Genomic DNA, 13,838 nt, shown 5'->3' with positions numbered 1-13,838 from the left:
TTATTTTGGCATTCAAAGTGTCACATGTCAGTACAATGCAATTCAAACATGCCATCTGGTAAAGTTGATTTACAGTAGCTTTGGCCATATGAATATCAAATTAGCATTTTATTCCTAATCACATTTTATCAATATGAAATCAAGGATTATCCATGTGATATAATGTGACAACACTGTCATAAATAGTGGTGTGTTGCTAGCATAGAAGCAGGAAGTAGAAAAACCTTGATTGTCTAATGTACAAAAAATGCATTACAGCTTGTACTCTCAATTCAAATTTACCACAAGATTATGTTTCAGGACTTGATTTGAATACACTTCATGGGCGTGAATTGCTGGAAATGAAGAGTGATGATCTTAAGTCAGCATTTACCACTGTACCACACCCACATGTGAGATACATGGGGTGTGCACACAATTTGTACACCAAAGATACTGGCATATCAATGTGTGGGAGTGAGAGAGAAAAGACGTACTTGGCAGTTTTCTCTGAGCACACATGGCCGCAGGGACAGAAGGCGTGAGTGGACGCTCCCTGGTCCACATAGAAGCTGGCTTCATTACCCATGATGAGAGCCTCATACTGTCCCACCTGGGGGGGAAGGGGATCAAACATATCTCATCAGGGGTGCATTATAAACCTTGCATAAAGTCATCGACTTGTTGTATCGTAAGTCCTCTTCTCCAATAGGTATTTAAAACTGTCACTATCATCTACTGCCTGGCGTATTAAATTGAAATTTTCTTTCCAGCAATATTGTCATTTCATTTCAGTCTAATTGAGTCTTCAAAACAAAAACAACAATTGATGATTAACAAGCATTTCTAAGAAAGATATTATTCCCACTGTCATAACTACAGAGAAAAATTTGACATAAAGAAGGTTCAACAACAATATGGCATGAAATATCTTTGTACAGATATGTAAAGACAAGACTAAACTCGCGTCACAGCAATTAATTCACACAAAGTACTTCTATTCAAACCAAATGATATCCACAACCTTGAGAATGTACATGAAAACTCTTTTGACAGTAATTCTGAAAAAATAACTAGTCCATGGTTTAGATCAGCCTTGAAAGAGCTGGGATAAAGGCTGAAAATGCACACACACAAAAAAACAAATAAAAAAAAAACATTTTTTTTTTACAACTGACAAATGTTCAGCCTTACTTCTCTACACATTGGACACATTCTCTCTGTGTTCTTCTGTGTCTCTTTGCTGTTCCACACGTGGTAGCCGTGTACATGGCCACATTTCAGGTAGGCATACGGCTGCTTCTCTTCCATAATCTGAGGGAGGAATAACAGTGCATTAATACCACTGGCATAGTTCACAAGGGAACATTACACTTAGAAATGTAGCTTTATACATTAATGGTGTTAAGGGATGTCTGCCAATACTGTAAAAGTGGAAATTTTCGCGGTGTTGAAATTTTCGCGCATTTCGCGCAACCAGAAACTAGCGCGAAAATAAAAACACGCGAATATTTTTGCTTGCCATACATTCCTGTGCTTGATGTCTTGATTCCGCGGAATTAAAAACAAGCGAAACTCTTCTGACCCGGCCTAGCGCGAAAAATTAGTCGTGCGAAAATATCCACTTTTACAGTAATGGAGGGTAAACACAAAGTAGATACAAATTTTCCTTATGCTATCTCATAATCTCATATCATGATTTAGTTCTTAGTGTATGCTTTATTGTCATAATATCGTAATGTTAATACACTGACCAAAGTTTGTACAAGTTCCAGAAATGACTAAGGTAAACTTTCACTTATACAATAACTAGTATCCTGGTATCACTTGCTGCATTAGTTTGACTGACATAACAATATCCTGTAGTTATTTTGTTTGACATGATGTAAACAAAACATGGACATGCTTACAAATGAAAATTGAATTAGAAAGATCCAGTTGTAATGGTTAATGACAACCTCAATATCAAAACATTTCATATTTATAGACAGAAATTCTCAGCTTGTAATCCATAAGTGATCAGGCCTCTATTGCTTACAATGACAGAAACTTATCATAACAGAAACTACACTGTATATTTAACAGCCAAAAACTTCATAGATATCATGTGCTTGTTGCCATTGTATCTAGTGTTGTTGAGTCACTACTGAGAAGTGTTGAATTCTTTCCTTCTCAGAATACATGCATGACTGGAGGTGATGTAAATGGATGTTTCCTTAGAAAGGAGCTTACCTTTGAATGCTGGCGATACTTGGGTAAGACTAGAGTGTTGAAACCAATAGGACACTGAGGTCTTGTATCATTGATGTCCTGTCTTAGTCTCTCTAGATGTCTTTGTGTCTGTGAGTGAGAACAATAGAATAACAATGATTACAAAACAATATGACAAATATGCTCTTGAATGTAAACCCTTCACCCACCAAGACACACACACACACACACACATACACAGCTATGGTGGAAACTGAGGACCTGTTTTATCCATAAGAATTTTACCACATAACCGAGGACCTGTGTGTAAGTAGGACTCTTGTCAACCGAAGACTCATTCATATATTACCATCCAACTGAGGACTTATTACAACTAGAAAAGCACTCTGAGAGCGCAGACCTCTGCCAAGCAGTTACTTTCCACCGATGAGCTTGCTCTTCCCAAAGAGATTTTTCTCCTCTCCACAACTGGGGAAAAGTTCTTTGGGCTCTTCCATGATAGATCAGTGATTTCCACCCTAACATGCTGAAAAATCGCCCAATTTCCCACATAGAAGCCTTTGTTACGTCATAAACCCTCAGCTGCGCGGTGCGCCTCGCCCTAGCAGAAACTAGAGCACGCACTTTAGTGCGCGTTTGAAAACCTCATAAATATGCAAGTTGAACTCCCAAGTTCATTGACCCTTCCTGTCAAAATATCAAAAATCCTTCATAAATTAAAAAAAAATTCTCGGATCACTACCAAAATTTAATCATTTGTTACTTATGTCATTCTCAACCTTTCCTGTAAGTTTCATCCTAATCTGTTTAACTACTTTTTGAGTTATTTTGCACACGAACAAACAAACAAACAAACCAACAGTAACGAAAACATAACCTCCTCCCTTGGTGGAGGTAATAATGCTAATCGAGGACCTACAAACATGTCCCCCTACATGCAAAAGCAGACCGTTTGGAATGGTCTGCATACCGAGGATGTCCTCGGTTCTCTGTGCGTCCTTGCTTTAAATGTAAAGTTCGTATGTGTGTCCTCGTTTTACACCATGGGTAATTGCACACACACACACACACAAACACAAAGTCTCAAATTCCAATCTTCCTGTGGCATACAATGGACTCTTGCCACATCCATTGTTCAGTTTCTTTTGTTATGGACTCCAAGCTTTGGCTGCTTCATTCATCTAAGAAGATGAATGAAGTTTTATTTCCATGCAGCACTGCATCTATCATAGTAATTGGTTTTTATGCTTTTAATTGTATTTTGGTACCCTTTTTCCAGTATTGATATGTAGTATATTTTGTTGTGAAATATGAAGACTGAATTCTAACATTCAAAAAATCACATTCATATGTGATGTATAGCCATTGTATGGCCGTGTTCTTTAGGGATATGAATACAACTACTGGTACTGGTAATAACACACTGTCCCAAGGTTCCTTCAAATAAACAGGGTACAGGAAACCATTGTGCTGGAGCTCATCTAAACTTCTGTACTGATAGTAGACTAAGATTTCTCATGAAAAACAGCTTGGAATGATACAAAATGAATACAGGGAATGATAAGTAAATATTAAACGAGTCAAATATTATGATTGGCATTCATATGAAATGGCATAATATTTTAAATCTTCATATGACTTTCAATGACTCTCCATACTCTCAAAAAAAAACAACAAGAAGTAAAACAGACACCATTTCTCACAATACCTCAGAGGTAAAATGACGGGGGATTCCTCACAATAGTTGTGAGGTAAAATGACAGCCGATTTCACAGAGGAAGTCACAGCTAAGAACACAATCTGACGCTGTGGAAGGAAATCAGACACTGACGTTGGTCTGATTCTAGTTTGAGGACACAACAAGGACTGACTCAGATATGACTGGCTTGTGACAGGTCTAAACCTGAATTTCAAAACAATAACACTGACGCATAACTTGCCACCAAATGGAGAATGTCAAAGGATATTCCACGGTGTGAGGGTTTTTCCTTTCAGAATGTATAAGGGCAATTCAGTTTTGCTCAAAACTAGACATGTCCCACTACCTGACAGCACTATGTACAATGATAATTAAATCTTCACATTCCACATTGTAAAAGTGACCTAAGTGGCTTTAAGTGTATGGTATTAGTATCTCCTACTGAGTCCAAAATATGATTAGCCATTGTCCTGTAATACAAGGTGATATTAAATTTCTGATGATAAATTAAGTCACATACATGCCCATTAATATTCAACTCCAGTTCATGGCATATGCTGACATTCTCTAGCAGAGTTTGCAACAAATCTAATTTTGATGATCTTTCATGCTGTTATAGAATAATCATGTAGTAGGTTTGCTAGATTACGTCAACTGATAAACTTCTTACGTTGTATAATTTCATAATTACAAAAGTATTTGAGTCAGCATCTGACTTGACCCTTTCATTGGGATGTAAATCTGATCAGATAGAAGTCATTTCATACCATGTCAGTACTTGGAAAAAATATCTTGAAACAAAAAATAGAAAATTTCATTTGATATTGAATCTGATCCTTTGACCCCTGACTCTACAGATATTCTGCCCTAGACCCTAGAGTTAATTGTTCTTTCATATTTCATATATTTCATCTGTGTACAAATGTTTGTACTGTGTCTGCAAAATGTTACATTTGACCCAAAGCATCGCTTTATTTCACTAATAATGTTGATGACAAAACTTGTCTTATCACAGTACAACCTTGGCTGAGGTTTGATTGTATAACACTCTCATCAACGTGATTTGAGTCATCATTCAAAATAATCTAGATGGATAGCCATGACGTACTATGTTTGTGACAACATTTGGCGTGGGAACATGGGAGGAATGAAATGGTTCATTTCCATTCTTACATTATCATCATCATAATTATTTATTTATTTTTTTTTTGTCTTGTGAAATCAAAGGAAGATTAATCATGTTTAACATACTGAATAGCTTTCTAGAACTCTGTTTTCATTCGTAACAGACGAAGACATATTCTGTTTCTCTACAGTATTCTGGATGAAAAAGAGGATCATACCTATTTGTATTTGAAGGAAACTATCTAGCCAAAGTATAAACATAGCCACTCCATTACAAGCAATCACAAAACACAAGATATTGATACAGTCAAACTGTGAGTGAACATGTACGCTAATACCAAATGAATGTATTTCTCGTAAAAAATAGGGACGTGCAGAATCACACTCAGAAGTCGCTATATGTCTGGCGTAGCCTTTAATGAACAACATGAATATCTGATCTGTGTTATGTCATGGCACAGATCTGTCTGTGGAAAGCTTAGAAAACAGAAGAAAACCAAGTATCGATGATCATCATACCTGTCATACATTCCCTCAGGGTGTTCAGACGTTAAAAAAAAAAAAAAAAAAAAAATTATACTAGAACGGTTAAGCTATACCAAAACAATATAGTTATACAATAAATTTATACGTCTGAACGCTGACTAATGAAACAATGTATAACAGAATGACGTATAGCGAAATGACAGTCAGAGCATCATTTCGAACTAGAATTCAATAACGAATCAGCATTCCATCATGTCCATTATGCGTCTGAACGTATGGCGACCATAGAACGGTATAACTGGGCGGGGCTTAATGGGAGCGCGCACGGAAGGTGGTCCCATAGCTTTCACTCATTGACCACAAATGCATGCCCAGTGGGAAACTGCACATCTATATGACATTTTCCAGAACAGTCGAGATTAGCAGTCTGAACGGTCTGTCGGCCATACAATGATTCTTTATACGTCGTTTCTTTATTGAGTATTGGTATAAACTGGCTTGCGTCTGAACAGGGGGCCTGTCCTACTCCAGAGAGGGATAGACTCATGACTAGTTTTGATTGACCAGGAAAGGGGTTGAGTGGGGTTATCACCTCCCTGTCAGCGACAAATTGGGCAATAAAAATATTTTCCCTCTTATCTCACTTTCCAGCAAACACATGTGGTGTCATCTCCCTGCAATCTTCCTCCTTGCTTTTGTCATACCTAATAGAGAAACAATGCCAGCGAGCATTCATGGGATGCAGCGTACAAGGGGTGGCATGTTGGACTCCAGGAAACGGGATGCCAGGATTTCCAGCTATGGGCTCAAGGATCCCTCATACAGAGAATTCCCAAGGAAACGTGATCATGATGAGATTGACATAAATAATTCAGGATGTTCCAGTCGGGGAACCGTGAATAACATGCCAGGATATTCCCTCACGGAAGCTGTCAACATTATCCTTTATACCGAACAATATTCTAGCACCTACTCCATCCTCTTCCACATACACACACCAAAAATAAATAAATGAAATAATAATAATTATTATAAATAAACAAAATAAAATAAGAAAATAAATAAACAAATAAATAAATAAATAACAATAAATAAAATTGACAAAAAAATTGACAAAAATGTTAAACAAAAAGGAATGTACCTTAGAATCATTGAAACTGCCATGAAATTCTCAGATCAATCTGTGATAAGAGTTTTGTTTTAAATATTCCAATGCTGTGGGAGTAAGAATCAATGGGAGATTTCACTGCACAACTCTAAAATATCACAAGTATCGATCTAAGGCAAATCAAACTCAACCTTGGAAGAAACAAATGTGAGGGTACTTGCCAAGTGGTAAAATCAGTGTTTGTTTTGTTACAAAACTAAGCATGGACTTTTGAGAACATATCACAAAAGCTGCACAGCACAAACACAGCCAAAGCTGTGTGTGGTGCCTATTATCCGTGACATACTCATATTTTGAGGGTGGGGGATGCAAGGGTGGGTATAGGTGGGAGACTTTTAAATCTGGGCAAATACTTGAGGCAATAAGCCACCTGGAAAAGAGCAAATAGACCTCCTTTTAATGAACTTGTAAAGGCATCAACCCCCATTTTTTTTTTTTTTTTTTATGTGGTTTATACCCCATTTATACCCTGGTTTATATCCAGTTTATACTCAATTCTGATCATTTAATATCAGCCATGATACATTTACTTCTTTTTCTCTTTTTTTTTTTTCTTCGTATGGCGCAATGTGCCAAGTTGCTGACTATTGAGAGTCACGGACCACAAGAGTGTCGGCATCATTCACCCATAGGTGTGTCAGACAGACTATTTCACAGGGTTAGCACCCCGCTCTTTGCAAGGAAGTGAAGTGCGATCTTTGCATGTGCGAGTCGTGACTCCACCATACACAGGTCCTAGCTACTTAATGGCCCATAACAGGGACAGTATTTTGTCTTTTAAAGGAAACTAAAGCCAAAGTATAACTGTGGATTGCATGGAAAGCAGCAATATTAGTTAATCCCGTCAGTGAAAGTTTGAGGAAAACCGGACATTCAATTCAAAAGCGACTGATTTTTAGAGTTTTGGTGCTGTCACTGCTGGATAAGAAGACCACTACAGTTCATGACGTCATTATGGACGATATACAGAAAATATAATGCCATTCCATGACATGTAGCTGACATATGTTAAAGTGTAATACTATCCCCCACTTTCTGAAAGGGCTAAGTCAAGTGCTCTTTCATTATGGTAGAAAAGTGAAATACATTGAATTTTCTTTACATTTTCTTTATATTTTTGTCTACAATGACGTCATGAAGTAAAGGAGTCTCCTTATCTAGCAAGGATGGTGCCAAAACTTTAAGAATTCTGATATTCCTGAAACTTTCACCGATGTCTTCTACTACTATTGCTGCTTTCACTCAATTCACATTTATATTTGGGTTGGGTTTCCTTTAACAAACTCCCTGGATGAGTGTACTCTACATATGAGACTGCAAGTAAGCCTTCCTAGAAATGAGTATCTCTGATATGGAAATATCCAGCAAACACAATGTACTTCATTTTTAAAATGGAACATTACAACACCCAACTTACTAGAATAAACTCCAAGGTGCCAGACATCTATTGGCTTCTCACAGTTGCACAGAATCTCATCTGTGCGAGGTTAATTTGTAATGGAACAAAATGTCTGCCATTTTCAACCAACGTCTCCTCTACATTAGGCAGTGTCAACACTACAATATCCCTTGAATGCTTACAGTTTTCTGACTACTCAAGGTGAACATGTTCACTTTCCATGCAAATATCACATTAATACCGAGAATTGAGTATATGACTTATTATCATGTGATATGATAATGTTCATGGCCAAATGACACATCAAAATAGCTACCTCTCAAAACACTAAGTGCATGATCTACACATCAATGGCTATAAGCTACATCACGACTGACCGTGGACGAGATATTTACATTCCCACATGCTGTATGACATGCCAATTTTATGTTCCATTTCAAGTTGACTTCTAGTATATATGTTCACCATGTCTGCCTCCCATGACATTCTACGTCATGTACAATGAGCACAGCTTTCAAAATAAACTCAGATGGCAGGTTGCTTTCTTATTGTATCAAAGGGGTTTTTTGTGCACTGAGTTACTGTTAACCTGACAATACCAAGTAATTTTTTCTACCAGAAATGCATGTATATGAATAAAATACACACATAACCATTTTCACAATCTTTACATTGATCCTCTTTTCATCAGCAATAATATTGAGAAATATGTTTTAAATAGTTTGAACTTACTGGAGTGTTGAGGAGTCCAACTGCTGATCTCCATAGTAACGTGGCTCCACATAGATCAATCAAAGTACCATCCTCTAGAACGTTATCTTCATCTTCAATCTAGTCAAGAAACAAAGAAAACAAACACTGATTAACTTTGGTATTTCATAAAACAGGCAAACAAATACTTGATAAATGAATATGTAGGCAGAAATAGAAGGTCCACATGAGATACTTTGTCTCTCAGCTAACTATTGCAATCATAAAGCATTATTCATAATAGTAAGATAACAATAACAAGGGATGAAAACTGGAAATGTTAGACAGTGGGGTGGGGCCTTTTATATTTCATATACAGTGTATATACTCTGTCCCCTACATAATTATGTTGCACTCATGAATATAAAATGTTGTCTGCAGAGCTGCCGTACCCGGCCCTCTTGGGGCGGGTGGCTCTCAGATCAGCCTCCAGGTGATTCAGCCTCACAACTCGTTGAGCCACCATCCGCCTATCGATAGCCCCAAATCCAACCACTGACAACTCATTCGGCAATGACTTCAAGGACTCGCAAGCGGAATTATCACCTGCCAGAAACACTCAATGACATCAGTAGCACACACTTCTCTCTCTCTGGTGTCATTTCATTTGAGCTCAGCATCATGTCAGTATATAGATCATCTTTGCAACAAATTCATGACTAAACACAGAGTGTTTGATATTACAGAAATACAGAGAGCACAATATTACAGAAACATACAGCTAACAAAATTAAGGAAACCTTGAAGATTTAAGTTGGCAACTTGTGTAGTGCAGGGGAAGCCTAGCAATATTCAAGAAGTTTGTGTGCTTTAAGCAAGACAGGACATTCAATTTTTTTCCCCCTCATGGCAGTCTTGCCGAATACTGCATGGGAAATTTGCATTGGGTGACACATTGTTGTGTTCATTCAACTTCACCTCTTCTTGAAAAGGAAAAAAAAAATGCTTCGAGCACAATGTCTTGCCATTGATATAATGGAGACTGCTAAAATGTATCTGTACCCAGAAATTTAGTTTTCTGACATTTTAGGTTATTGTACTGGTAATATCCCTATGAAACATAAGAGTGCAACGTTACTCACATACAGAGATACACTTGTATAGCAATATATATGAAGAGACATAGAGCAATCTCTAAAATGCCAAAAATTACATGCGCCTTGATCTAAGAGTAGTCATCTGGCGTTATCGACTGCAGTCGATTGCATAGTTCGATGATTTTCAGTACGATCAGTGTACTACGATACTCTCAAAACACGCAAACGCACGCAAAATACATGTCCACGTACGCAGCTAGGTTGGTGCTACCTGCGCGCCGGGCCACTGACCAGGCAGCCGCGACAGCCTCTACTCATGCGGATGCATATGGCTTGATGAGGCGATATCGTTAGACAGTACTCGATGTAGCTGTGTGCAGACGGACGCGAACAAAGGAAACGTGCACACACCGATGGTCTACGCACGGCTACTATTTTCAGATTTGGCTACTATTTTCAGATTGGCTACTATTGCAGCGCACACTAGTGCGTGCTGATTTATCAAAAATTTATATTTCACAGTTTGGGACATTTTTTGTGATGGGATAAAATTTTCTCTAGAGTTCTTAGGACATGCTCTCACACCTCCCAAATTTAAATTTTAGGGGAGAGATTCCCTTTAAATGGAATGACTCCTGTATTACAAAAAAAAAGTCACCAATTTTGTTGGCAAGACTTTGCCAGAATTCTACATGGCTGGCACAAATCCGAGGGGTTTATTAAGCAGTCAATTCCATTCATCCATTCCATGGTTTGAAGCCAAGTAAATTTGAAAGCTGTCTAGATTGCAAAAGGTGATATGGTAGCAATTGCTATATTCTTTAAACCACTACAATACTGGGTTAACAATGGTGTCTGAATTAATCACAGAACTTAAAATGCTCTTTTACTCTGATACAGTCATTGAGCTAGAAGATAAAACCCAGGAACAACAAAAAACCTACACAAAAAGGAAAATGTTAATAAACATATGTAAACTGAATCAGTACCGTAAATGCTGATTGTTACCATGAGCATATATTGTTGTCTATAGGTTGATATCAAGCAACCACTAAAGAAAGGGGATCACTACAAGCAAGTTGGTAGTCAGTTGAACTTAAACAGGATTGTAAGAGTTGATAAATGTACACTGTGTTTGCCTAAGAGATGAAACAGCCTCACTGTGACATAATTACAATTTTTCACATGCCATCATAATAAAAAATTTAATTGGAGCCAGTAAAACTAGGCGTATGTTGAACACAATTCATGAACTACATTTAAGTGGTGGGGAATAAATAAATTACAAAAGATTCTGCTGACATAGCAAGCACAATTGAAGTACACACTAGTGGCAATTATGACACTCCAAAAAGGGAGCTACATATAAGCACAATGTTTGTATCTCCTCCAAAGAGACCTACTGCAGCTCATTTGTCAGCCACATATTGGCAGTCTATAATATATAACATAATCTTCTTAATGTTTCATGTGCCTGAATTAAACTGTCTAATCTTTCATCAAATGGTGCAAACTCTAATGCATGTCATTTTCAGCTAGGACAAAGGTTGCTATTGGCAGCCGTCACACACTGAATTTCTCTGTAAGGGAATTTTCTGTGGCATTGTGGCCACTGAAAGCCACGAGGGTATGTTGGATTGTAAGCTTCAAATAACAATATGACACATAGCTGTGTTTGATAACATACAATGGTACCCAGGTACTTATTTTACTCTGCAACCCAAACTATAAATTGGTTCTTTACAGACATGAAAGAAAATTTATCAAGACCATGCGAAGTCATGCAACAGTAGAGCACTGTAAATCATGAATATTTCATACAAACAAACTGCTGGAGTGTAACTGACATCTGCATAACACAGAATATATAGATTACAGGAAAATCATCATTTGCCAATAGAAGTTGAGCTAAAGATATTCAACACGCACAGATTTAAGGTCTTTCTGCTTTACAATTGATGAATTAATCATTAAGATCCCTTTCCGCAGACACCACAAAGCAGAAACACACGAAAGGGGCACAGTCTCCCCGTCAGGATTCCTGAAACAGACCTCTCATCCATAGCGTGTGTCCTTGGGTGAAGAGAATGAATACCTGGCTACAGACTGGTTGCATGTAAATTAGCACCATGTGGAGGACCGAAGCAGGAAACAGACTGTATGGAGGAGAGCAGGGAGGCTCATCTCCCTAAAGAGAGGCATTTCACTTACAGAAGTTTGAGTGTACAGCATACAATATACCAGTTAGGATGTATATCACATCATAGGGTATATCAATGAATGTCATTAATGCTCGATGTTGTCTATTCTCCCCACCATAATCCCTCTCCAAATGCACTAGTTATATGTAACGGTGTATTACTAGTAAACTTCTAATTCTGAGAAAGTATTACCTCTCCATTTCCCAGGGACATTGTTTACATGGTATCAATCCTGAAGGCAGGAAGACTTCAAAATTAATTGCTGGTAATCTTGGCGTAGGCCCAAAGGAAGAAGCATTGTGGAACAGCGTATCTGTTGGTGGTTACCATGCAAAGATGTCTATTTACAGCTTACTGCCTTACACCGTGCCAAAAGGTGACTGTAACCATCGATTTTAAGCCATTATCAAGGGGAAACTGGTGAGATTCATTTCAATGCTTGAATCTACACCAGCATATAAATGTTACACGATAAGAGATCCCTTAAAACTCTCGATCATCTCGTACACAAGTTTATTGCCCAGTAAAACCAAGGTGGAACAGATCTGCACAAAAGTACTAAAAAAAATCTTGTTTACAGAGAGCATGTGCAGGACCGATGCCTCCCTGCGTTACTGGAGAATACCCATCCACTCAGCATCCCACACCAGATTTCTCAGCACTGCAGTCGGGGAGACTTTCACACCCGCATTCTCGCTAAATTGGCTCATTACAAGGTTCACCGCAAGGACAGGAAAGGGGGTATGGTAATGGGAAAATCACATCACCAAGCATGGTTATGTGAGCATCGGACATAGCACTGAACTGTTGCAGCGCATTCTTGCCAATGCTTTCTTACGGTGTATTCATTATGCGGCAGTCAGCCATATCTGATGCAAGCACTATCATGGCAGCTCAAGATTTCTCTGCATTTTCATACATATAATATTTTAATTCTCGTTGCAATCATAGCTTGAATTTCTCATCAATCATCCGTCAACTCAACAAAACACATCAAGAATATGATCCTGATCACGTACAATAATCAGTCCGGGAGGCCCACACATTTATGAGATCAAACAGAGACGTGAATGTGCATAGTAATATACACACATAAATCTTACGGAGGATGGTTTCATTAATCAGTGTCCCATAATGCTGTCTACTTGTCATGGTGGAATGATATGGGAGAAGAAAATGAATGCACAACATTTAAAAAAAAAACATAAATTCATATGTTAACATGGGAAGACACTCTAAAAAGTGTGTGAGTTAAGTTACGTTCAGAAGGTGATCCTAAACTCTAAGGTGAGCTATTAAACTTTGAGGATAAGCTCTTGCCCCTTAAAGGGATGGTATACATTGTAGTTTCTGTTGAGACGGGGATTCAGGTTTTAACTTCTTTCAAGATAATGGGAAACCACTAATTTAAAATAATGAAGAGAATACAATTCAAAGAAGAATTAAACATTCATTTAATGATATCAGTTTTGAAATCAGATACAGAAAAAAGAAACAAAGTTGTCCTAATAAAAGGCGGGACCCATCCTTTATCAGGACCAATTTATTCAATAGCTGTTAGGAATCACAATCAATGCAAGGAAAAATGTGCACTTTAAATCTACAAATATCCAGAATCATGTAGAAGACAACAAACATGTACATGTACTGTGCATCACTGATACGCAAAAGCTTTTCTCTTTTTTTTTTTTTTTTTGCTTACATCTTCATAAAATGCATTCTATTCTATTCATATTAGTGCAAACAAAATGGAAAATTTTGCAAGGAATGTTTGCATCCTGGA

The 13,838-nt window shown here is 37.7% G+C and overlaps 1 protein-coding gene across 1 annotated transcript in view; it reads right to left on the bottom strand.

Annotated features, from left to right (window-relative positions):
* The window catches only part of LOC140233236 (E3 ubiquitin-protein ligase pellino homolog 1-like), a 61,095-nt gene that overhangs the window by 7,005 nt on the left and 40,252 nt on the right, over positions 1-13,838 (bottom strand). Inside the window, exons 8-11 of the mRNA XM_072313349.1 lie at positions 8,800-8,898; positions 2,212-2,319; positions 1,174-1,293; positions 477-592 (exon numbers count right to left, since the gene is read on the bottom strand). Coding sequence (XP_072169450.1) covers positions 477-592; positions 1,174-1,293; positions 2,212-2,319; positions 8,800-8,898 — 443 coding nt within the window. The remainder of the gene's footprint in view (positions 1-476; positions 593-1,173; positions 1,294-2,211; positions 2,320-8,799; positions 8,899-13,838) is intronic.

This window comes from Diadema setosum, chromosome 1, assembly GCF_964275005.1.
Source record: "Diadema setosum chromosome 1, eeDiaSeto1, whole genome shotgun sequence".
Taxonomy (NCBI): Eukaryota; Metazoa; Echinodermata; class Echinoidea; order Diadematoida; family Diadematidae; genus Diadema; species Diadema setosum.
The sequence above is the reverse complement of the archived record's forward strand: the minus strand, read 5'-3'. Positions and strand labels throughout refer to the sequence as shown.